The sequence below is a fragment of the Typopeltis vanoorti genome, chromosome 24, assembly GCF_054136105.1.
Source record: "Typopeltis vanoorti isolate ZY-2024b chromosome 24, IOZ_Tvanoo_1.0, whole genome shotgun sequence".
NCBI classification, from domain to species: Eukaryota; Metazoa; Arthropoda; class Arachnida; order Uropygi; family Thelyphonidae; genus Typopeltis; species Typopeltis vanoorti.
Genome location: NC_143572.1, coordinates 37,950,785 through 37,977,198, shown reverse-complemented (window position 1 = coordinate 37,977,198; position 26,414 = coordinate 37,950,785). Strand labels below are relative to the sequence as shown.

The 26,414-nt window shown below is 38.2% G+C and overlaps 1 protein-coding gene across 1 annotated transcript in view; it reads left to right on the top strand.

The window, feature by feature from the left end:
• kl-2 (dynein heavy chain 2, axonemal kl-2) overlaps nt 1–26,414 on the top strand; it is a 1,497,432-nt gene that overhangs the window by 881,225 nt on the left and 589,793 nt on the right. The window contains exon 37 of the mRNA XM_090414156.1: nt 11,438–11,560. Within this exon, the coding sequence (XP_090270282.1) occupies nt 11,438–11,560 (123 nt within the window). The remainder of the gene's footprint in view (nt 1–11,437; nt 11,561–26,414) is intronic.

The following is a 26,414-nucleotide window of genomic DNA, read 5'->3' as shown; positions in this document are numbered from 1 at the left end:
GATCTATATAAGATGGATGGCTTGCATTTGAATGGATACGGTGTAAGAAGACTTGAGAAAGTGTTGCTGAATGTAGTGGATGTGCAAATTCAGGGAAACTAGATTTGTTAGGGGGGGGTAGAGATACAGTCCTTATGGAGGCAGTTGAATGTAAGAATGAATATAATATGCCAGAGCAAATAAGGACAACAAATCAGAGTGGGATAGTTAATATAAGGCATCAAGGTAGGGTTGGGGCTAATGGGGGTCTTAAATTCATGTACACTAATACTAGGAGTATTAGGAACAAGAAGGAAGAGTTTTTGGCCATGGTTGGCACTTCCAGACCACAGGTTATAGGTATTAGTGAAACATGGCTGACTGTAGATGATATAACTAGTGGGATTGAATGTGATGGGTATAGTGTGTTCAGGAATGACAGAGAGAATAAAATGGGGGGAGGAGTATTGTTGATGATAGCTGATGAGCTCCAGCCAAGGAGAATAGAAGTTGAATTGCAGGATAGAGAAAAGAGCACATTTGAGGCCATTTGGTGTGAGATTGTGGCTAGCAGAACTAAATATACAATTGGGTGCTGCTATAGACCAGGTGATGGAAAAGATGGTGGTGACAGTATGCACAAGCAAATAGAAGAAATGGGTGGAAGGAGGGTGATTATTATGGGAGATTTCAACTATGGTCGCATTGATTGGAGTGAGGAGAGGACACACGGGAGGAAGGAACTGGATTTTATGCGGTTATTAAGGGATAACTATCTGCGACAGCATGTAATGGAAAATATTAGGGGTCAGAGAGTGCTTGACCTAGTAATTACATCTGAGGATTTGGCTGTAACAAATATGACCACATTGCCACCAATCGGTGAGAGTGATCATAGGGTCTTAACTTGGGAGGTGGCTAAAGGTGTTGAATTTTCAATTAAGACAGGGTACATGTGGAATTATCGGGCGGGAAAGTACGACAAGCTTAGGAGTTTGATTGGTTCAGTGCCATGGCATGTACAACTGCAAGGACTAGAAGTTGATAGTGCATGGGAGGTAGTTAAGAAGTGCTTGCATGAAGCAATGGCTGACTGTATACCTAGAGTCCGAATAATAAATCAAGTAGGGGTTAAATGGATGAATAACACCATTAAGCTTGAGTTGCAAAAAAAGAAACAACTATGGAGGGAATTTAAGGAGAAAAGTAACAGACAGGCACATGAACGGTATAAATTGCAGGCCAGAAGGGTAACGAGTGTGGTAAGAAAAGCAAAAAAGGATTACGAAAGAACATTGGCCATGTAGGCTAAAGAGAAATCTAAACAGTTTTTTAGATATGTAGCAAGTAAAAGGAAAAATGTACATGGCAGATTGATTTTAAAGAATGCCGATGGTAGGGAGGTAACTGAATCAGTTGAGATAGTTGAGTTACTGAGTGAGCACTTTGCAAAAGTATATCATCTAGGTGGTGACATTGCAGAAACGAATAAACCAGTAGATTATGCGGGAATTGTGGTTAATGAAGTGGAGGTGAGTAGTCTATTGCATAACCTCAATGTCAATACATCTGTGGGATTGGATGGTATACCAGCTCGTGTTGTACGAGAAGCAGCTAAAGAATTGTCAGTACCCTTGACCATTTTGTTTAATTTGAGTCTCGGGTCTGGGTTAGTCCCGAGCGGGTGGAAAGAGGGGAAAATAGTTCCACTGCATAAAGGTGGTTCCAAGACTGCTGTTGTAAATTACCGACCGATTAGCATATCAGGAATCATTGTCAAGGTCTTGGAGAAAATAGTCAAGGGGAAAATACAAGATTGGATAGAAGAAAATGGGATACTGTATCTGGGACAGCATGGTTTTGTGAAGGGTAGGTCATGCCTCAGTAACTTGCTCGCGTATTATAACACAGTGACGGCTGAACTGGATAAGGGTAATGGGTTTACGGTGATTCTACTGGACCTTGCCAAGGCCTTTGATAGGATTCCACATGGAATTCTAATCAGTAAATTGCAGCATATGGGAATGGACATAGGGTTGGTGAGATGGATAGGAGGGTGGTTGACGGAGAGATATCAGAGAGTGGTTTACTCGGGAGTAGAGTCCACAAGACGGCCTGTGACTAGTGGTGTGCCACAAGGATCTGTTCTTGGACCACTGCTGTTTAATTTGTTCATAAATGATATAGGAAATGATCTGAGAGGAACAGTTCATTTGTTTGCTGATGATGCGAAGTTGGGTAGGGCAATAGTGAATGCAGATGACGTCAAAATTTTGCAGGATGATTTGGATAGATTGGAGGTCTGGGCTAAGGAGAATGGATGTCAGTTTAATGTGGCAAAATGTAAGGTTATGCATTTTGGGGTGAAAAGATTAGCAGCAGATTACTACATTGGTGGAACTGTACTCCAGGAAATTGATGAGGCACGAGATTTAGGAGTGTTGGTGGATAAGGAATTGAAATTTAGGGGACACATTGCAAAAGTGACCAAAACAGCTCATCAAATCACTTGGTTGCTGAAGAATACGTTGACAAGCAGAGACAAGCAGGTTATTGTTCCTCTCTATCGAGCCTTGATAAGACCCCATCTAGACTACTGTGCTCAGATTTGGTCACCTAGGTTTCTTCTTGATGGGGAGGAGGTGGAGAGGATCCACAGGCGAGTGACCAAGATGATAGCAGGTCTGTGGAATGAACCGTATGACAACAGGTTGAGGATTTGTGGGTTGCAAAAATTGGTTGATAGGCGGAGGAGGGGAGATATGATTGAGACATTCAAATTACTGAAAGGTTTCTATAAAATTAATTCAGAAGATATTTTTGAGAACAGGGCTGGTTGTGGGAGGACTAGGGGACATCCATGGAAACTGGGCAAAAGTGTGGTTAGTAAAGGTGTTATTGCTGGGTTCTTTACTTTTAGAGTAGTGAATGAGTGGAATGCGCTCCCTGAGTCTGTAGTGGATGCTGTGACAGTGAATGAGTTTAAGGCGAGGTATGATAGATACTGTATGAATGTCAGATAGTTGTGATGAATATGATTTGGGGCCTCCCCCGATGAGTCTAATGACTCCCTGGAGTTGCCCGTAATAATAGTAATAGTAATATCTCACAGAAATAACATACGTATGGATACTAAAAATACACTGCTGTTTGGGCAGTATGGGATGATGTAATGTGCAATGACAAGTGCTAACAAATATCTGTGTTAGATCTCAGTGCATCTGTTTCGTAATCTAAAGTGTTAATCGAACAATTCCAATTATTAACTATTCTTCTTCTGGTTCCCATCTGCCATGCGGCTGGGGGGGAGTAGCTATATGCTACTATTCTAGGGAGAGATGATTATGAGCAAGGTGGTTTCCCGTTGCCTTCCTTGCCGTAAGTATTTATGACTGTAACCTGTGTGTTCACGGGGCCGGTTTGCCTGCTTGCGGGATGAAAAACCCCAGATAAACTGGCCGGAAAAATCCCTGCTGCCCACGCCCAAGACCGGCTAACTTGGCTATGGCTGAGGAAGATCCTTAAGCTCCTCACGTCATGGACGGGAATCGAACCTAGGACACTCCTTCCCCAGGCATATGGTTGCGAAGCGCAAAGCCACTAGGCTAACCGCACAGACATTTTCACTGGACATTAACTATTCAATCAATGTCAAAACATAAGCTGTAACCTTTAACATGTTGTATTGCATTTATATAATGTTGTAAGCATTGTTATTATATATAAACACAAACAAAATTTAAATTTTTCATTTTTTCCTTGGGGATGCTACAGTGTCGCAGTGCTTATGTATGGGCCGCCACTGGTTCAGAGACAATTTATTAAGTCAGTTTCTGGATTTTGGAATGCAGAATATGAGGACAGATTGAATGATTGCAAATTGCAGAGCCCAGAAGAAAGAAGGAAGGGGGGGGGAGGAACACATGATCAAGACATATTCAACAGCAAACCACTTAATCTAAACCCTCACATTTTAAAGAAAAATTTTAATTTTGCAAGAAAATAAGTATAAAAATTAAATTCCATCTTTACCTAATAATTTATTTGTGCTCCTCTGTTCCTAACAAGTTCATTTATTCACTTAGGTGTGGACCCTACCATTGTAGAACACATTTTCCTTATTTCTGCATCTCAAAACCATACTTTTATAATCCTTTCTTTTAGGCTTACACGGTGATCTGAATACATTTTGGAAAATTATGATGGAGACAACTACCATGTTTCAGTAAAACTTTAGTTTAATATAAACCAAAATCCACATTCGATGTTTCGACCTTTATATCAAGGTCATCTTCTGGCACATATATACTATATACAGAGAAAAAAGCTGCACTACAATCTACATGGTTTTTGACCAACCGTTAAATTATCTTTATCAGTAACCTTAAACTGTTGATTTAAAGTTACTGACCAACCGTTACAACAATGATTGGCCTGACCTCTGGTGAAAAAAAAAAAAACCTTACTACATCAATGCTAGAGTCCTATTATTAATATTATCTATTGGTTGTAAAATTACATTGGGAGCAACAACAAGTCTATATATATATATTAACACCATAATTATACATATAAATTCCAACCAGTTGGTATGGAATGGTTTCCAATACTAGCTGAAGTTTATAATAAATATAGTTTAATCATTTATCCAAGTGTGAGCAAACAAAGTTTGCACCTGAAAGTATCATCAAGACTGGGGTAGGGTGGTACAACACCGGGAAACTCAATGCAAAGGAGGAGCAAGCCTTTTTCAAATTACATTAACAGTACCCAAACCAACACCACGCTCATTGGCAATTTGTCTTTGCATCATGGATGTATGCTGAGAAAGAGTAGATAATTTTGAATGCATTCTTGGAGATGTATTCATTTTATTGCTACACAAAATGAATATAACACTTCAAATGTCGACTTGTTTACACTATTAAAAACACACAACACTATGAATGATATCATAGAGACAGTTAAAATATGCAGCACTCAACCAAAATAGTGAACTAAAACCTAAAATAATAAATTGAAACCAAAACCAAAATTATTGTGAACTGTAACAAAAATCAAACCAAAACCAAAAAGTTGATGAAAATTCAGCTTGTTCGGATTAATTTTTTGCTTCTGTAAGATGATAAAGATTAACTACCATCTTACGGAAGTCGTACCATCTTACTTACCATTTTACCATCGTCCACATTAATTATCTTACATGATTAATGTGGATGAAATTTTTCGTAGAATGTCTAGAGACAGGAGAACAGAGGTCATCCTGGAAGCTGTATAAGGAAGTTGTGAGCGTGGGGGGGGGAGTAAATTTGCACGGAGAATGGTGGGTGATTGGAATGCATTATCTGAAAGTGTAGTGATCCAGAGACAGTGAATACATTTAAGTGTCAAGGTATGATGAGCTGTGTGTGTGTGTGTGTGTGTTTATTTGCATTTTCCTCCCAATAGTAACCCTACCAGGAGGTAATTTATTCCTACATGCTCCAATCCATATATTACATGTAGCTTCCAAGTACTGATTAACATTTACATTTCTAATTTTGTATTGATATTCATATTTACATTTCCATATCAGTAATTTATGTTACTTTACAACAACTGGTAGTTGATCTTATTGGCAATTTAATTAGTTCTGAGTAATACTTTTCGATAAGTCTCTGTTTTTGACACTGGCCACTTGTCTCCAGAAGTAATGATGTGTTGCATTAGGGACATCTGTATGGAGTCCAGTAGCAGACAGTCAAAGAGTATGTGGTCAACAGTCTGTGGAAGTTGTGAACTACAAATACATGATGGTGATTCCAGGATATGGAATCTGTATAAGTAGTGTCTTAGTTTTCCATGTCCCGTTAGTAGTGTGGTTAAACCTGAAGAATGGCGTGTTTTTTCAGCCGGAGTCTGCTTCTTTCTTTTGTTGATGATCTGTTTTTTGATGTTTTCCATTCTTCTTCCCACAAATCTAGGCTTCTTTCTTCTGCAAGTGTTTTTATAGCAGATTCTGAGTACTTTTGGTGACTTGTTTCTAGCCACTTCTTTAGCCAGCTGATCCACTCTCTCGTTTCTTGCAACCTCCAGTATATGCATTCACCCAGCAGAACTTGATTTCCCATCCTGATAGAGTGAGATTCCAAACCAGCTTTCTTGTCTGTTCTAGTAACGTTGTTCTGGTTTTTTATGCCGTCTATAGTGCTTCTACTGTCACTGTAAATTGTTGCCGTCTTTTGATGAGAGTTGTTGGCTTCTAATTTCCAGAGATATATAAGTGAATGAACTATAGCATGTTGTTCTGCTTGGTTGTTGGAACAGAGAGGATGCAGTCTAGAGCATTGTTCTTGTATAATGGACTGCCTGTTATATGCAATGAAAGAACAGCTGACATTCTCTCCAGTTTTGCTTCCGTCGGTGTATATATGGAATTCATCAATTTCAGAGCTTTCCTTCTCCTTAATATTTGTTTTCTTTGCTGGGTGGGGCCACTTACTATAGTGAAGCGAACATTCATAGCAATTTGGATCAATGTTTGAATTTTCGTTATATATTTCGGAAGTGACTTCATATGTTAGAGATAATTCTTGAATTTTCAGGCAGATCGGTGTAATAGCTGCAATAATGCAAGCTGCCTCGAAAGATATTGTCCTGTATCCTTTAATTGTATGTATAGCTATAAGGCGTTGAACTCTATTTAGCTTTTGTCTATTTTTCTTTGATTTTAGTGAATGTTTCCAGGCAGGTGCAGTAAGTTGTTAATGGTAGTATATCTCCAGTAAATATTGTTTTCAGTGCTCATTGGCCTAATCCCCACTTAATCCTTGCCGACTTTGCTAGAAGGTTTATAATTTGTAAACTTTTTTCAACAACATATGAGATGTACTCGTTGAAGATAAATTGAAAGTTTATTTTTCACTTGGTTAGACTATAATAAATTTAGTTTAATCCTTTATCCAAGTGTGAGCAAACAACGTTTGCGCTTGAAAATATCTTCAGGACTGGGGTAAGGTAATACAACACCGGGAAACTCGTAGCAAAGGTGGACCAAGCCAACATCACTCCTATCTCAGTATCTCCCATAATGCAAAACACATCTCCTTGCAGATATGTATAATGTTATGCATTAAGGAAAGGGCCACTTCCCAGACTAGTTTCGACCTTTATTGAGGCGTCTTCAGTGGGAGCCAGGCCGAGAATTGGAGATACCAGGCAGAAGTCATCTTTACCTATAGGAGTTGCCAAAAGGTGTGCCATCTTTTTTATTAAATTACTCTGGATTTAGAGAAAGATGTTGAAAGTTTATTTTTCACTTGGTTAGACTATAATAAATTTAGTTTAATCCTTTATCCAAGTGTGAGAAAACAAAGTTTGGGCCTGAAAATTTAGTTTAATCCTTTATCCAAGAAAATATCAAGATATTTTCTTGGATAAAGGATTAAACTAAATTTATGTTGAAGGTAAATCTTTCATCTATTATTACCCCTAGATATTTTAGCTTACTGGCTACCTCGAGAACTTCTCTGTTTAGGAAGACTGGAACAGGTTGTTTTGATTTTTTACTTGAGATATGAAGCACTTTTGACTTGCTGCTATTGAATGTAACTTTCTTCTCGCATGCCCACTCTGCAATTTTAAAGAGTTCTTCGTTGGCCGTTACGTCTAGTTGTAAGCCATCACATCCCCAAATCCTTATCATCGCATCATCGACAAAAGCTATGACTTTTGTTTCAGTAGTGAAAGAAAGTCTTAATAGCGAGTTGTACTGGATGTTCCAGAAGCCTGTTCCACAGAAGCAGCCTCGAGGGCAGCCTTGTTTGACTTCTTTTGTTACAGCTGCGGTTTTTAATAGCATGTTTTCTTTTCTCCCTGTAAAATAATTTTTTGTAAGATCAAGTAAGTGTTTTGGACATTTTAAATCTCTTAATTGATTGATTATGGCTGTCCATCACTCAGCATCGAAAGCTCCTTGTACGTCGAGTGAGATCAGTAGTGCGTCTTTTTATGCTGTAGACTGTCTTCTGTGAACTCTTTTACCTCCATGATTGAGTCTACTGTGCTGGATTGAGGTCTAAATGTGTATTGATTGCTGCTTAATAGGTTTCTTGAGTAGACATAATGCATTATTCGGTTTATCAGAAGTTTTTCTAGCACCTTACCAGCAACGTTTATGATACTGATTGGCCTGTATTTGCTAATTTCATTGGATGTTTCTTTTCCTGGTTTTATTATGGGTATAATTTTAGAACGTTTCCATTTTAAAGGAAATTGCCCTCTTTTTAGGCATGCATTGTGAACTGTTGTTATGAATTTGGGGAATTCGACAAACACTCTTAGTAGTATATCACTAGTTATTCCATCCTCTCCAGGAGTTTTGCTTGGATCCATTGATCTTAATACTGACTCGATTTCTTTAGTTGTAAATAAGTCATCAATGTGAGCTATGTCTGTTTTCATTCTTTGTCTGTAGGTTTTGTGGATTTCTTCGTCTGTTGATTCATTGTCATTGGGAATAAACTTGTTGAGCATAGTAGCTGCAGTTTCTGCTAAGTTTTTAGTGTTGGTGCCATCTGTTTTCTTGATGATTGATAATATAGGTGTTGACTTATTCTTGCTTGCTGCTAATTTATATATGCAGTTTCAAGGATATGGTTGAAACAGTACAGAATTTTTTCCATGATTCTGTTTTTGCGTTTATAATTTTGGACTGATAGCTGTATTTGGCTTTATAGTAGTTCTGTCTTCTGCTCTCTCTCTTAAATCTTGGTTATTGTATGTTCTTTGATATAGTTTTCTGTGTTCGTTAATACATTGTCTTAGGACTGTTAATTCGGCATTCCACCAAGGTACTGATTTTCTTCCTTCGATGTTTAGCTTCTTGGTTGTTCTGAGTGTTTGGTCGCTGGATTTTTTGACCTGATGAAAGCACATAAGCAAGAAAATGTATATTGGCTTGTTCTAATGCCCAGATGGCTAGGTTCTTGTCTAAGCTGAGTTGTTTTCTGATTCCATTAAAGTGATGTTCTGAGATTAGGCATGAAAATTCGATTTTTAATACTTTAGCAAATATCTCTAGATTGGCTTTATAGGTGAAGTACTTGATGTTAATGCGATGGTTTGTGTTGTTTATTCTGTTTATATTTTTGTTACTGATATTAAAACTTAATATGCGATGATCAGAACAGCTTTCCTCTTTTTCGCATTTCCATTAAGAAACCTGGGGTAAAATAGCATTGTTTGCCAGTGTCAGATCAATGAAGCTGCTTCCTCTGGTATTTTCAAATGATGGATTATTACTGTCATTGTTTAGTATGTGTAGGGAGTTTGATGCTATGAACTCTTCCAAATTTTTACCTCTATTGTTTGTGCGCTCGTTAAACTGAATGGGCGTTGCTATCTATTCCCATAATTAGGCCATGGTTGATAGTAAAATCACAATGTTGCCCAATTTTTCTAAGTCATATTTTATGTCCGTGTGAAGTTTAGATACATACTTGTAGCAAAAGTTTTAATTCCTCTGTACGTAATTTCAATAAGTACCGAGTCCTCATTGCTGTGTTGAGAAATTAATATAGCCTCGACTTCATGGTTGACAATGAGTATTGTTGCTCTCTTTCTTTCAGATCCTTTGGAAAATATTTTGAAATTTCTTGGAAAGCAGTATATTTTTTGTTGATGTTGTAGGGTTCATGTATTAATCTATCTATCCCAATGGCTTTAACAGGCCTTTAAGGCCCACAACCTTCCAAGCATGCTTGGATTTCGTAACCGAAATTTACGAGTTCTGTTAAGTTATTTACAGCCTTGATATAGAGCATTGTAGATTTATTTGTAGACATGCCAGGGAAGTAGTGCTGTTTCTGCAAGCTTTATTATTGCTTTCCATAATCTATGTTTTGAATTTTGAGCTGTTTGCAGTCGTTGTATGTCAGGCAGTCTTTGCTTAATGCCATGTGTTTGTAGTCGTTTTTGGTTTTGGCATGCTTGTTGTGATTTTGGCAATTTATGCAATTCATCTCGGACTTATTTCGTGGGTACTTGCTGAACTTATGTTCTTTAGAGTAGAATGGACAGGTGGTTTTCCCCCTGCAGTCTCGTGTATGATGGTGAAATTTATTGCAGTTAAAGCATCTCAGAACGCTTACGTAGTCTGCGCAATGGCAAATTCTCCATATTATTTTAACACTGGTTTTCAGCAGTTTGGTCCTCAATCTGCTTGGATCGACTTCTATAATCAAGTTTCTTTTGTTCGTTTTTTTATTTGTTATGATAAATTTCTGTGTCATCTTTGTGCTCGATGAAGAGTTCTTTGTTCTGCATGCGGATTGAGTCTATTGCATTGTTCATATAAATTTCATTGGGAATGCCATGTATTATCAGCCTTGGAAGATGTTTCTTACTGGAATTTGCTACTAATGTGTCTTTGCATTCCTTAGATATTTCATTATGCAGCAAGTCTATATCAGTCTTTTCTTTGAATTCAATTAATACTCCTCCATTATTAATACTTTTTATTTTTGTGATTCCGATTTTTATTTTTCTTAGGTCTGTTTTTTCTTTTATAAGATTTTTGGTTTTTTTGCTGTTTAGTTGAGCTATTTTTAGCATTGTTTTTAACTACTTGCAAGTATAGCTGAGTAGGCTGAGCTAAGTTAGCCTGTCCCTGGTTGTGTGTAGTAGTCTGTTGTTCTATCAATACTTTAGTTGCATTTTTCATTTTATTAAATACCTTTGTTAGTTCGCTCACTGCAGTTAATATATCCTTTTTTAAATCATTTCTTAGATTGCAGCTTACTTTGCCAACGCCACACAGCAGATCTAGGGCTTTTTTGAACTCTAATTCATTCCGTGCCACCATCTTAATGTTACTTAAAGTTGTGTATGTTATAGCTTTCCTATTTAACTGCTATGTTTTCTAAGATACAAAGTTTAAGATAGTGTACTTACAGTTTTTCTGCTTGTTCCTAGAAGTGGTGCTTCCATTGAATTAAGTTTCAGAGGGTTGTTTCTTGTATCCTTTGTATCTCCTAGTGGCTGCAGTTGGGAGGGGGATGAGGAAGAGGTGTTAGCTGTTATTGTAACATCTAATCCTATTATGACCGGTTTGAGATAGCTGAACAATAGATAGTCTGACCACAGCAGTATTTAGTTCAAAAAGATGGAATAAATTTCAGTCATACGTGCTCAAAGCTATAAAACTATAGAGTAAATTACTCACTGTTAGATAGAGCACTGTACGAGCTATCAGTCAATACTAGATACATCAAGTTTTTCTGTTCGATACCGCACAAAATCAAGGTAGAAGCAGGAGCGATTTCAGGCACGTCCATTCTCGTCCAAGCTTGTGTGACTCTCCTGTGTGTGTGTGTGTGTGTGTGTGTGCGTGCGTGCGTGCGTGCGTGCGTGTGTGTGTTGGGCATTGTATATACTTTAATAACTTATATCACTATAATATATTCTCTTTCTTTTATAGGATCTCAATGAAAAACTTACCTATGTGTATGGAGATAGTCTCTTAGGTGCTTCATTCATATCATATCTTGGACCTTTCCTTTCAAATTACAGAGAAAAGTTATTACAGATGTTTATTAAAAAAGTTGAGTATTTCATAAATTTATTATGTATAACATAGTTTGTGAATGTTCTTTGAGATATTCTTGTGCCATATGTTTCAATTCATACAATAACTCAAGGAAATAAGTAAATATTATTTAATTAAATACCACGTATGTGAGCCTGAATACTACAGGCCATCATGAGTGGCAATGTTAGTTAATTACAAGGTAGAACACAAACTGTAGATTGATTTGAAACACTGAGAGCTATGTGATGTTGTACATAAAACAATGCAGAGGTATCACTGAGGAAACACTGTAATTTGTTACAGTTAATAATACAGTTAATTGTTAATTAACTGTATTATTAAAAAAATTAATGATGTGTGATTAGAATAAGACTCCCATATCTTAGAGGCAGTTGTTCCAATTTAAGCTCGGACAGTGAAGTAAAGCTTCATTGCTTTTCTTAAATAAACATTCAGATTTATAGCAACAAAGATGAAGTAAGCACATTTCAACCATTGGATATCATGGTCTGTATCTATTTCAGGCCAGATTTCTCATATTTCCTGTCACTGATGTAAGAATGGTGTTGTTGTTTTCTCTTTTCCACTGAGCATCCAGTATGTCCAAAGTAAGAATGATGACAGTGACAAGGAACTTTGTAGATGCCAGGAAGAGCAATAGGGGAGCATTTATCTTTAGAAAGAAACCATGATTATAATTTGTTGACAGGAATAAATGTAGCCACTAAACTGTATTTTTTAAAAATTCGGAAAATTGGTTCTGAGATGCCAAAAATGTATGAGATATGAACTCTTATTGTTTCCTTGTTATTTGAAGTAGGATTATAGGAATCAAAAAAGACATTTAATGGTCCTTTCAATGGCTTCTCGTAAAGAAGACTTTTCTGAGAAGTGAGTGAGTGAGTGTATACCATCACATGGCTCTCACTGTTTCAAATCAATCCATTGTTCATATTCTACCTTGTACTTAACACTGATGATGGTCTGTAATACTCAGACTGAAAGATATGGCTTTTAAATAAATGACATCACATGATTAAATTTACATTATTATTAATCTCTGATCAACAATTTTCCTCCAAATTAGTGTATTACTTGTCACCTCCAATATTGTCATATCTAACATTTCATTCTTCTAAGACACTTTTCATCAAGTGTTTTATTTCTCTCTTTTCTGCCATCTTGGCATCAAACACCTATTTTGTTAACCTTTCCTCACCGATTCTGTTTAATTGGCAATACCACTTTAGTTTAGCTCTACTCAGACATTCTTGAAGGCTAATAATGTCAGGTTTCTTTCTGATATCTTTATTTTTAATGATTATGCATTGATGACATCCATCCACTTCCCTAATTTTTCTCAGAACTCTCATATCTGTAGTCTCTGGTCTTTGATCAAGTGTTTTATTTCTAACCTAACTCTTAGATCCTTAACTTAAAACTGGTTTGAACACTGTCTTGTATACTGTTAGTTTCATTTTTTTGCTAATTTCTCTCTTATTCCATATACATTTGTTCATCTAGCTCCCCATCATACCAGCTTTGCTTATTCTGTTGTCTATTTCAAAATTTAATCTGCCATATTCTCTAAAAACTGTGCCTAAATACCCAAAATATTTTGCTTGTTCTATAGGTTCTCCATTAAGAACCTATAGAACAGAACTTCAGAATACAGCAGAAGTTTTATATGCTCTTGTCCATTTTCATAGTTTTGGACTTTTTATTGCTGATGCTAAATTTGTTACAGCTGTTATGAAATTTAGTTAGAAAATCCTAGAAACTACATGGTTGTATTTAGGAATACAACATCATTTGCTTTATAGCAAAGAGCTAAGTTTGATATCTCTGATTCTAATATTAGGTTTAATGCCACTTTCTTTCATAATGCAATCCATAGATGATGAATAAGAATGGCAATAATCTGCATCCTTGACTTATTTGCTGATTTTACAACAAACCATTTTCCTGTATTTCCTTCAATTCTAATTGCTGACTTGCAACTTAAATATAGACTATGTACTGCAAAGTGTATTATTATTATTATTATTATTATTATTATTATTATTATTATTATTATTATTATTATTATTACGGGCAACTCCAGGGAGTCATTAGACTCATCGAGGGAGGCCCCAAATCATATTCATCACAACTATTCGACATTCATACAGTATCTATCATACCTCACCTTAAACTCATTCACTGTCACAGCATCCACCACAGACTCTGGGAGCACATTCCACTCATTCACCACTCTAAAAGTAAAGAACCCAGCTCTAACACCTTTACTAACCACACTTTTGCCCAGTTTCCATGGATGTCACCTAGTCCTCCCACAACCAGCCCTGTTCTCAGAAATATCTTCTGAATTAATTTTATAGAAACCCTTCAGTAATTTGAATGTCTCAATCATATCTCCCCTCCTCTGCCTATCAACCAATTTTTGCAACCCACAAATCCTCAACCTGTTCTCATAAGGTTCATTCCACAGACCTGCTATCATCTTGGTCACTCGCCTCTGGATCCTCTCCACCTCCTCTCCATCAAGAAGAAACCTAGGTGCCCAAATCTGGGCACAGTAGTCGAGATGGGGTCTTATCAAGGCTCGATACAGAGGAACAATAACCTGCTTGTCTCTGCTTGTCAACGTATTCTTCAGCAACCAAGTGATTTGATGAGCTGATTTGGCCACTTTTGCATTGTGCCCCCTAAACTTCAACTCCTTATCCACCAACACTCCTAAATCTCGTGCCTCATCAATTTCCTGGAGTACAGTTCCACCAATGTAGTAATCTGCTGCTAATCTTTTCACCCCAAAATGTATAACCTTACATTTTGCCACATTAAATTGACATCCATTCACCTTATCCCAGACCTCCAATCTATCCAAATCATCTTACAAAATTTTGACGTCATCTGCATTCACTATTGCCCTACCCAACTTTGCATCATCCGCAAACAAATGAACTGTTCCTCTCAGATCCTTTCCTATATCATTAATGAACAAATTAAACAGCAGTGGCCCAAGAACAGATCCTTGTGGCACACCACTAGTCACAGGCCGTCTTGTGGACTCTACTCCTGAATAAACTACTCTCTGATATCTCTCTGCCAACCACCCACCTATCCATCTCACCAACCCTATATCCATCCCCATATGCTGCAATTTACTGATTAGAATTCCATGTGGTATCCTGTCAAAGGCCTTAGCAAGGTCCAGTAGAATCACTGTAAACCCATTACCCTTATCCAGTTCAGCCGTCACTGTATTATAATACGTGAGCAAGTTACTGAGGCATGACCTACCCTTCACAAAACCATGCTGCCCCCGACACAGTATCCCATTTTCTTCTATCCAATCTTGTATTTTCCTCTTGACTATTTTCTCCAAGACCTTGATAATGATTCCTGTTATGCTGATTGGCCGGTAATTTTCAACAGCAGCCTTGGAACCACCTTTATGCAGCGGAACTATTTACCCCTCTTTCCACTCCCTTGGGACTGACCCAGACCCCGAGGCTCAAATTAAGCAAAATGGTCAACACTGACAATTCTTTAGCCGCTTATTGTACGACACAAGCTGGTATACCATCCAATCCCACAGATGTATTGACTTTGAGGTTCTGTAATAGACTAGTTACCTCTACTTCATTCATCACAATTCCAGTATAAGCTGTTGGTTCTTCCATTCCTGCATTGTCACCATCTGGATGATATACTCTTGCAAAGTGCTCGCTCAGTAATTCCACTATATCGACTGATTCGGTTACCTCAGCATTTTTTAAGATCATTCTACCATGAACATTTTTCCTTTTACTTGCAACATATTGAAAAAACTGTTTGGGATTCTCTTTAGCCTGCATGGCCAATTTTCTTTTGTAATCCGCTTTTGCTTTTCTTACCACCCTTGTTACTATCCTGGCCTGAGCTTCATACTGTTCCTGCACCTGCTGGTCACCTTTCTCCTTAAATTCCCTCCACAATTGTTTCTTTTTTTGCAGCTCAAGCTTAATAGTGTTATTCATCCATTTAACCCCTACTTGATTTATTATTCGGACTCTTGGTATACAGTCAACCATTGCCTCCTGCAAACAGTTCTTAACCACATCCCATGCACTATCAACATCTAATCCTTGCAGTTTTACATGCCATGGCACTGAGCCAAGCACACCTAAGCTTGTCATACTTACCAGCCTTGTAATTCCACATGTACCCTGTCTTAATTGTAAATTCCACTCCTTTAGCCACTTCCCAAGTCATGACCTTATGGTCACTCTCACCAATTGGTGGCAACATGGTCATGTTCGTTACAGCCACATTCTCAGTTGCAATTCCAATTCAAGCACTCTCCTGGTATTTTCCACTACATGCTGCCGCAGATAGTTGTCCCTTAATAACTGCATAATATCCAATTCCTTCCTCCCATGTGCCCTCTCCTCTTTCCAGTCATTGTTACCATAATTGAAATCACGCATAATAATTACCCTCCTTCCACTCATTTATTCTATTTGCTTATGCATACTATCCCCACCATCGATTCCATCACCTGGTCTATAGCAGCACCCAATTGTATATTTTGTTCTGCTAGAGTCTATCTCACACCAAACGGCCTCAAATGTGCTATTTTCTCTATCCTGCAGTTCAACTTCTATTCTCCTTGGCTGCAACTCATCAGCTATCATCAATAACACTCCTCCCCCCTTTTTATTCACCCTGTCACTCCTGAACATGCTATACCCGTCGCATTCAATCCCACTAGCTTTATCATCTTCTGTCAGCCATGTTTCACTAATACCAACAACCTGTGGCCTGGAAGTGCCAACCAAGGCCAAAAACTCTTCCTTCTAGTTCCTAATACTCCTGGCATTAGTGTAGATGAATTGCAGAAGCCCATTTGTCCCATCCCTACTTTGATGCTTTATACTAACTATCCCAATCTGATTTGTTGTCCTTCGTTCTCGCTCGGGCATAATATACTCATTCATACACTCAACTGTCTCCCTAAAGTCTGCATATCTACTCCCCCCCCCCTCTTAATAAATCTAGTTTCTCTGAGTCTGTACATCCACTTCCACATCATTCATCAACACTTTTTCAAGTCTCCATACACCAACTCCATTCAAATGTAACCCATCCATCTTATGTAAGTCCTTTCGCCCATCGAACTCATTCCACACATCCACAAATTCCACACCACTCTCCATGCATAACCCACGCATAAAGTCATTGGCAATTATGGCCCTCCTTCTAAACACTTCACTGTCATACCGTGGTAAAATACTCACCATCGTAACTCTCTCACTCTTCTCTTTTGCTACCTCAAGTAATTCCCTCACATCCTCTATCATTTCCATTTTGTCCTCTTTCAAATCATTTGTTCCTGCCACGATTATCATCTCTTTCACCCTCTGTTTTTGCACTCGAATAGATTCGCTGACATCCTTTATTTTCGCACCCGGCTGGTATGACTTCGTCAAACTCTCAACTATCACACCTCTTAATAGTGAATCCCCATACAGCACTCGCTTCTTCATTTTATTGACGTTTACGAACATTCTATTATTTGTTGTCACAGACTTACGCCGGTTATTAGTCGATACGTTCAGCACACATTTTTCCATACGCTCCAGTTGCCTTTTCGCTCTGTGTTTCGCACCGTTCAAACGCGCAATTTCACTACTCGCATTTATCTCACCATTTTCATTATCAATCAAATCATCCATTCGTTCTGTATTTCTACCTTCATTTACACTTTCAACGATGCTCTCACACCTATCTGGCACTACCACGCAATTCTCTATCACATTGCCATTTTCTACATTCTGACTATCGTTAACGATATCACTCTCGCCACCCAAAACACGCTTGAGATCCTCATTTTCCTTACACTTTTTGCACATATTAACTCCACTATCACCCTCTATCCAGACTCGCACTGCTCTTCGCAAAGCATACATCTCACAGACAGCACATAAATTCATTTACATCAAAACTCTTAAATAAACATGGTTACCTGGCCGCCATTTTTTTCTTTATCGGTGCCATATGTACGCTATCATATCTTAAAAATAATACTTAAAATAACAGAAAATACACAAAAATTGCACAGACACACCAAGAAACAAAAAGCAAACAATAGTACTTAAAATTCTAGTAAAATTGCCAATGTTAACACAAAATACTACTAATCTTTTCAGGAGCTCTCGACAAGCCGACGATCAAATCAGTGCGACACCAAGCGGATCGTAATGTTCCACTTACCCCATATGTAAAACTATAGCGTTTTGTGAACCTCTTCCCTAGGCATCTAGTCATATGCCTTTTCCAAATCTACAAAATCTAAGTACAGATTGTTATTATTCTTAATGGGTATCTCCATGGAGTTCAAATATTCATCACAGGAGGACCAGAAACATCATGCTGGCCTGATTGGCCAAATAGTTAATGGACAACCAGTGGTTAGTGGTTATCTCCAGGCAAGAGGCTGCTTGTTCAAATCCTGACAAAAACATGGATGTTTGTGATTGTCCTGCTAACCATTTACTATATTATTATTATTATTACCCCAAGACCTCATGGAGTCAATGACTCATCTCGGAGGTTCTTTTATCACACACACACAGTTCATCATACCGTGTCTTAAACACACTCAAACTCCTTGCAAACACCACACTCTCAGCCAAGGCATTCCAATCATTTACAACTCTGCATGAAAAAAATCTGTCCCTCACTCCCCTACTCACACCCTTTTTATACAGTTTCCAGGAATGACCTCTGATTCTCTCTTGATCTCCCACTATTTTCTGTAGAACTTATTATTACTATTATTATTACCCCAAGACCTCATGGAGTCAAAGACTCATCTCGGAGGTTCTTTTATCACACACACACACAGCTCATCATACCATGTCTTAAACAACTCAAACTCCTTGCAGATACCATACTCTCAGACAAGGCATTCCAATCATTTACAACTCTGCACAAAAAAAACCTGCCTCTCACTCCCCTACTCACACCCTCTTTATACAGTTTAAAGGGATGACCTTTGGTTCTTCCCTGATCTCCCACTATTTTCTGTAGAATTTCTCCAGCATTGATCCTATAACAACCCCTAACCAACTTGTAGGTCTCTATAATATCTCCCCTTATCCTCCTGTCCACCAGACTCTGCAAATTACATCTTCTCAATCTTTCCTCATACACAAAATTCAGAGGTCAGAAACTACCTTAGTCAGTTGCCTTTGAACTCTTTCCAACATCTCTTCATCCTTCTGAAAACCAAGTGACCAAATCTGGGCACAATAGTCCATGTGTGGCCTAATCAAATCCTTATAAAGTGGAACAAGAATCTCCCTAATTCTACACGTCAGTGTCCTCTGCATCATTCCCGGAAGCCTTTGTGTTGTCTTCACAATTTTGGCTATGTGTCCCCCTATATTTCAGACCCTTATCCACTATCACCCCCCAGATCTCTTATTTTCTCAACCTCCAACAATAAATCCTCACCAAGCATAAATTCTGCCTCCCATCTTTGTTTTCCAAATTTTAAAACCTGACATTTTGCAACATTGAGCTCACATCCCCATTAGCTTGCCCAGTCACTCAATTTATTCAAGTCTTCTTGTAAGGCCACAACATCTTCACTACTCTTCATGGTTCATCCCAACTTTGCATCATCTGCAAACAACTGAAAATCTCCATCCAAATCTTCACTAATATCATTAATATACAAGTTAAACAGCAATGGCCCTAAAAGAGATCCCTGAAGCACACCACTAGTAACTTTCCTTTTCCTGGATGTTGCTCCCCATACACAACTTGTTGATACCTACCAGATAGTCAGTCTCCAATCCAATGCACTAATCTGATATCCAACCCCATTTGCTCTAGTTTGACTGTCAACTTATCATGAGGTACTCTATCAAAAGCCTTTGCAAAATCCAAGTATATTACTGTGTATCCTTCTCCTCTGGATCCTAGTTCTCACAAGCTTGTTCAACAACTTAACCACAACACCTGACACACAGATAGGCCTATAATTTGATGCTTGAGTTCAAACACCTCCTTTATGAAGTGGCACAATTTTGTTCCCCTTCCACTCCTTAGGATCTTGACCGAATGCAAAACTTGTATTAAAAAAATATGTCAAGGCAGCTGTCAACTCCCTGGTACATTCCTTCAGAATACGTGGTGATATATTATCAAGTCCTACAACCTTATTAACATCTAGTTTACTCAACTTCCCATACACCTCTTGCTCACTTATAGTCAGTCTCTCTTCACCATCATCAACTGCTCTCAATCTCTCCATGAAGTCACATTCACAAGATTGAAAGATCTTTGTGAACTGCTCATTATGTATCTCCACCACACATTCTGCAACAGTTGTCTTTATACTATTTTCTCCAATGAGTGTCATCCTTCCATAATCATTCTTTCTTTTGCTGGCTACATATCAAAAGAACTCCCTAGGATTCTTTTTGGCTTCACTACCTAACTGCTGTTCATACCTCTCTTTAGCTATTCTCACCAACCAAGTCACCCTCCTTGCCTGGTCTTTGTAGACCTCATGAAATCGGTTATTTCCAATTCTCTTATGCTGCCTCCACAATGCCCTTTTTCTCTGTATCGCAAGCTTAATCTCTTTATTCATTCATCTCACACTTACCTTATTTAACCTTCTCACACTTGGAATACATTTAGACATTGCATCTACTAGACAGTTTTTGAAAATCCCCCAAGCTGCATTGATCTCTTTTCCAGTTAACTCCTCATTCCATGCTACACCCAGAAGCTGTCTCTTGGGCTCTTCATAATCACCCCCTTGTAGTTCCTCATATACCCTTTTCTCACAGAAGTCCTCACACTGCTGGCAACCACCCAGGTTGGTGAGAGTGACTACCTCATGGTCACTCTCACCAACTAGTGGATGATTTGGTACATCATTTATAATTACATCCTCTGATGAGATGACCGAATCCAAGATCCTCAGTCCTTGTGTGCCCTCTGTTACATACTGTCTTAGGTGGTTATCCCCCAAAAACTCGAGAAACTCATTTTCTTTACTTCGAGTTGCTATCTCATCATTCCAATCTATGTTGCCATAATTAAAATTGCCCATAATGATCATCCTTTTCTTATTTGCTTGGCTAATTTGATTATACATTTCATTTTCACCACCATCCACATTACCTGATCTATAACACTCTATCTATTATCACTAATAGCACTCCCCCTCCCTTTTTATCCTTTCTATCCTCACGAAGCACATCATACCATCCACATTACCTGATCTATAACACTCTATCTATTATCACTAATAGCACTCCCCCTCCCTTTTTATCCTTTCTATCCTCACGAAGCACATCATACCATTTCATCTCTATTCCTGTCAGGATGTCGTCCTCTTCCAACCATGTCTCACTTATTCCGACAATCTTTGGCTGAACAGATGCAAATAATGCAACCATTTCATGTGCCTAGTTTCTTATACTTGTAGCATTTGTATACAAACACAACAGCTCATTTCTGGATCTAGAGCTATTTCCTCTGATAGCACTCACTCGATGTGATCTCACCATGCTCGAATTGCGCCATTTCCCTTTCTGCTTATTGATTTTAGAACCCTTTTCAATTCCAGTTGTTTCATCTTGATTCCAGGTCATCCCATTCCTTTCTTGTCTACACTTGCTTTCACCTCCTCTTGGAGCATTCACCTTTCTCACTCTGTGTACCCCTGTCGACCCTGAGCCTCTCCATTTCCCTCCTCCTCTTGCACTCCCATTCTCTCATTTTCTATACTCATACCACTCACTTACCCATTCATAACCGCCTCTTCAATCTCTCTCCTGACTTACTCTCCTGCTCTTCCACATCACTTCCCGCTTGATCTGATTCATTTTCTCTACTCACTTCTCTACCTTCCAGCAGCAGTCTATCCAAGCGACTCACACTATAACCACTCAAATGCAGTCCATTGCTCCCATACAGTTCACTTCATCCTTCAAACTCATTCCACACATTAACAAACTGTACTCCCATCTCCTCATACATTTCAGCCAGAATATCATTCATAATCCTTGCTCTCCACCTCATCTCACCACAGTTATACCTAGGCAACACATTGACTACCCTTTCTTCACACTATTCTCTTTTATCCTTCTAAGCAGCCTCCTGATATCCATTCTGACGTGCTCTTTGTCCTCTGTCAAATCATTTGTAAAATCATCAACTCCTTTGCTCGCTCCCTCCTCATATCCCATGCCTCAATCGCTCTACTTATTTTACCATCTGGAAAGCATACCTTGTGATCCTATCATCCAGTACACCTCTAATAATAGAGTCACCATACAACACTACTTGCTCATCTCTTGTTAACTCTTTGATGCCATCATGATTTGTATTAATAGTTTTTACCCTAATTTTCTTAATTTCATTCCGCATCCATTTCATCTCTTGCCTCATCCAATCCAATTCAACTTCCGAATTTCACATCACATTCTCTCTATCATTCAGTCTTTCCAATTTTCTAACTCTCGACACCCTCTTCTCACTTTCACTCTCATTCATCCTTCTGTGTTTCCATACTTTCAGTCCAACTTTCACCATCTTTTCACTATCATTCATTCTTTTGATTTTTTCCACCTTTGATTCTTTTGTCATGCCATTTCCGATTTCATTCGTTCTCTCAATTTCGTTTCCTTCCACCACTCTCACCTCTCTTTCGTCCTTTTTAACATCCGTTATGGTTTTCAAATCACTCGTTTTCTTTTTTTACTGATTTTTTAACATTTTTTTGCCTGTCCTTCACACCATCCTTCTCTTTCTAACATGCACTCATTTTCCCCGCGATCTCTCTACTAACACTTTCTGTCATTCAATTTCATATTAGCATTTATCAATTCCTCATTCAGGTCACACTTCGCACGCACCCTCCTTCCATTCCCCCTAAACATCCACAAATCATTTATGTAATCGAAAGAATACATATAGCACACCTCACACTTAATGAAACGACTGAAGTCAGAGTTAAAGTCATGGAATGACAAAGCCGCCGCCATGTCTCTTCTGCCAATTACTACCCTAATGTCTAATAATAATGAATTCATAATTAAGTTTAGGCGAAAAAAAAAAAAAGAAATCCCCCCATTAATAATACTGGTAGCCCACAACTTTTACAGCAGCTGTTACTCAAACAAATACTCATGTATACTTAATTATTTTCTTCATCTCTCCATCCTTCTGAAAACCAGGTGACCAAATCTGGGCACAATATGTACAGCTATAACCTGTGTCCTGGAACAGTATGACCTTTGATGTCTTTGTGCCATAAAAATCAAATCAAAATCCAGAAACATCATTCACAATGTGCCTATCATCCCACAAGGCAACCAAAATTTTGCCATGGGAGTAAGAAACTATTATTAACACAATGCCTATCTTAAACTGATTCACCAACGAAGAACTGACAATCACCCCAAGGCAGCCCATTCCATTTATTCACTATCCTTATAGAAAAAGCAATCTAGATCTCACATTCTTGCTAACTGAAACTTTACTCAGCTTCCAATGGTGATCTCTTGTTCTGTCACCACGTTCCATATACTGAAAAGGTTCCCTACCTCCATTCTATAAAAAAACATTTAGCAGCTTGAATGTTTCTATCATGTCACCCCTATTCCTTTTATCTGCAATTTTTGTAACCCACAAATTTTCAGTCTGTCCTCATACGAAACATTCCACAGGCTCATCTTGATTACTCACCTCTGAATCCTGTCAACCACCTTTACATCTCCAAGAAACACTGGTGATCAAATCTGAGCACAATAGGAAGAATCAGAGTCTTATAAAGAGGAATAATGACTTTTCTGTTCTTACTAGTGAGCATGTTTTTGAGCATACAAGTGATCTTATGAAATGTTTTTCAAATTTTTGTAATATGACCTCTGAACTTCAATTCCCTGTCACCCATAACTCCCAGATTCCTGGCCTCATCAATTTTCAGCAACTAAACCCCATCAATAAAATGCACAAACTGAACCTTTTTCAATCCAAAGTGAATAACTTTACATTTTGCCACATTAAAAAAAAAAAAAATAAGAAGAAGAAGAAGAAATTAGCCTTTGACCATGACCGCCAATTCAAATCATTCTGCAAGATTGATACATCATCTTTATGTACTATAGCTCTTCTCAACTTAGCATCATTCTGTAAACAACTGATATTACTCTATAAATTGTCTCCAGTATCATTAATATACAGATTAAACAACCATGGACAAAGAACAGAGCCTTTTGGAAAGGTCATTTTTTTGATCTTTGCCTCTGCTCATCATACATTACTCTCTGATACCTGTCTGACAACCACCTGCTTATCCATCTCCCCAATCCAGTATCCATTCCCATTTGTTTTAGCTTACTTAACATATATTCATGCAGTAGTCTCTCAAACTCTTTTGCAAAATCCAACAATATAACAGTATAGGAAAAATCCAACTCCAGAGTCACTTTTACTTTAGAAACAAAGTAAATTGCTGAGACACAGCCTCCTCTTAACAAAGCCATGCTGACCTCTAAAAAGTATCAGATTATTTTCCTTCCAGTCTTGAATTCTGGCTTTAACCAGTTGTTCCAAAACCTTAACCACCACCACTCCCAAGATAGTAACAGGTCTGTAGTTTTCAACCTCTGTTTTTGACCCACCTTTATGCAGGAGAACTATCATCCTTGTCATGTCACCATGATTTCCCAACTGTTTGTGGTAAAGTGAAAATATGATCTTTACAACCTCTATTTGGCCCAAACTCAGCTTGTTCTTCTCCAAGCTTCTCTTCTACAAATTTTCTCAACCTCTTTTCCAGTATGCTTGAATTAATCTTACCTGGAACCATAGACACAAAATAAGTTTCATTGTCTATTTCTTCATTTTGAAATTTGCTCACATAAGTCTACTTGAAACTGCCTTCCAATCAAGAAATTTACCTTCATGTGTTGAATTCTATCACTATGCCTTCCTTTCCTCAATCATCATTGCCCAAATATAACAGCCAATTCGTATTATTTAGTAAGATCTCACCTGTTTTTGTCTTCTTTGTCTCAGTTATGGCAATTATGTCCACATGGTATTTTTCTAGTTCTTCTGCAAGTTCCACATTTCCCTTAATACTCCTTATATTGATTGGTCCTATCTTCAATTTTTCTAACATTGGATTTTTTTCTTCTTCTTATAGATGCTGAGTTGGAGTTTGTTCTAGTAGTTGACTTTTCACTACTCACCATGGTTCCTTCTCTCATGAACATTGCTGGGACCTTGTTTAACCAGGCGATTCCCCAGCTAGCATGAAATCCAATCATGTTGTGTCATCATATATATGTGTGGTTTAAGCTATAGAAAGTATGATTTCATTGGCTAAGTCTCAAACTGTCAACCCATCCCTATTCATTCAGCACCCAGTGAATACCTAATAACAGGATGCATCATGTGAAGGTGAGGATTGGACATTAGATCAGAAGCTCCAGTCAGTTCTCTGCATTCCTTAAAGGTTATGTGGAGGTCTCCTCCCAAGTATTTGGTTTTGACCATTAAACAATCCCCTCAGTGACCCTATTATGATAAGTATTTAGTCTTAAGTGTGACTAAAAAGGGCCCTCACATGATGAGTCTGTAGACTCTCCAAAGTGCTCTGATATAATAATAATAATAATATTAATGAATAATAAATCTTTTCTCACACTTCTTTCAATTCGTCTATCTCTCATCTTCCTCACATTGTTTTTTCCAAATACTCTGATTTTCAGCCATTCAAGAAACATGACATGATGCTGAGTATATCTCCAGGTTCTTTACTTTGAAGGAGGTGCTTACAATTTATATATACTAATGCCAGAAGTACTTGGAATGTGGAAGAGTGTTTAGCATTGTTTAGTTCAACTTGGCAAGAAGGCATTATAGGCAACAGTGAGACTTGGTTTACAGATGATGATGTAATGATAGAATGCAAAGGGTATTAGTATCCTCAGAGAGGACAGAAAGGGCTTTTGCTGAGAATAGCACAAGAATTAAAGCCAAAATAGAGTACAAGTAACGGGAGGACAGGGATGCTGAGGGAAGTTTATTTGAGGCTATCTGGTCTGAGATAGAGGCCAATAAGATTAAATATATAGTTTGTTGCTGATATAGTCCAAGAGTAGAAGGGCAAATGTGTACAGCATGCATTAGAAAATTAGAATAACAATGCAGGAGTAATTCTTATGGGGCATCAGTTATGGGGGACTTAGGCTGGAAGTAGAAATGTTAGTAGAAAGGGGAGAAAATGGAATTTATACAGCCAGTAAAAATAATTAGCATCTGCTTGGGGAAAGTGAACATGTGATCTTAACCTGGGAGATTGCCAGACACGAATTTTCTGTTAATAAGATTATTATTAACATCTGATCGCCATCTAGTCAAGGGACTTATAAGGGAGGTCCATACTCTCTCTCTCTCTCTCTCATACAATAAGATGATCGAATGTGCCTTAAACCCATTTGCAGTTTCCACAGTCACCACATTCTCAGGCAATGCATTCCACTCATCAATTACTCTCCATGTAAAGAACCTGCTTCTCACCCTCCTGCTTCTACTCTCATTATACAGCTTCCAGGGATGGCCTCTTGTTATATCTTCCTCTACTCTATGAAAATCTCCTCTGCATTAAACTAGTAACAACCCCCTCACCAACTGATATGTCTCAATCATATCCTCTCTCCTTCTTCTATTCACAAGGCCCTGCAAGTTGCATTCCCTCAATCTCTCCGCATATCTGACATTCCATAGACCTCATGCTGACGTAGTAAACATAAACCTTTTCTGGACCCTCTCCTATGCA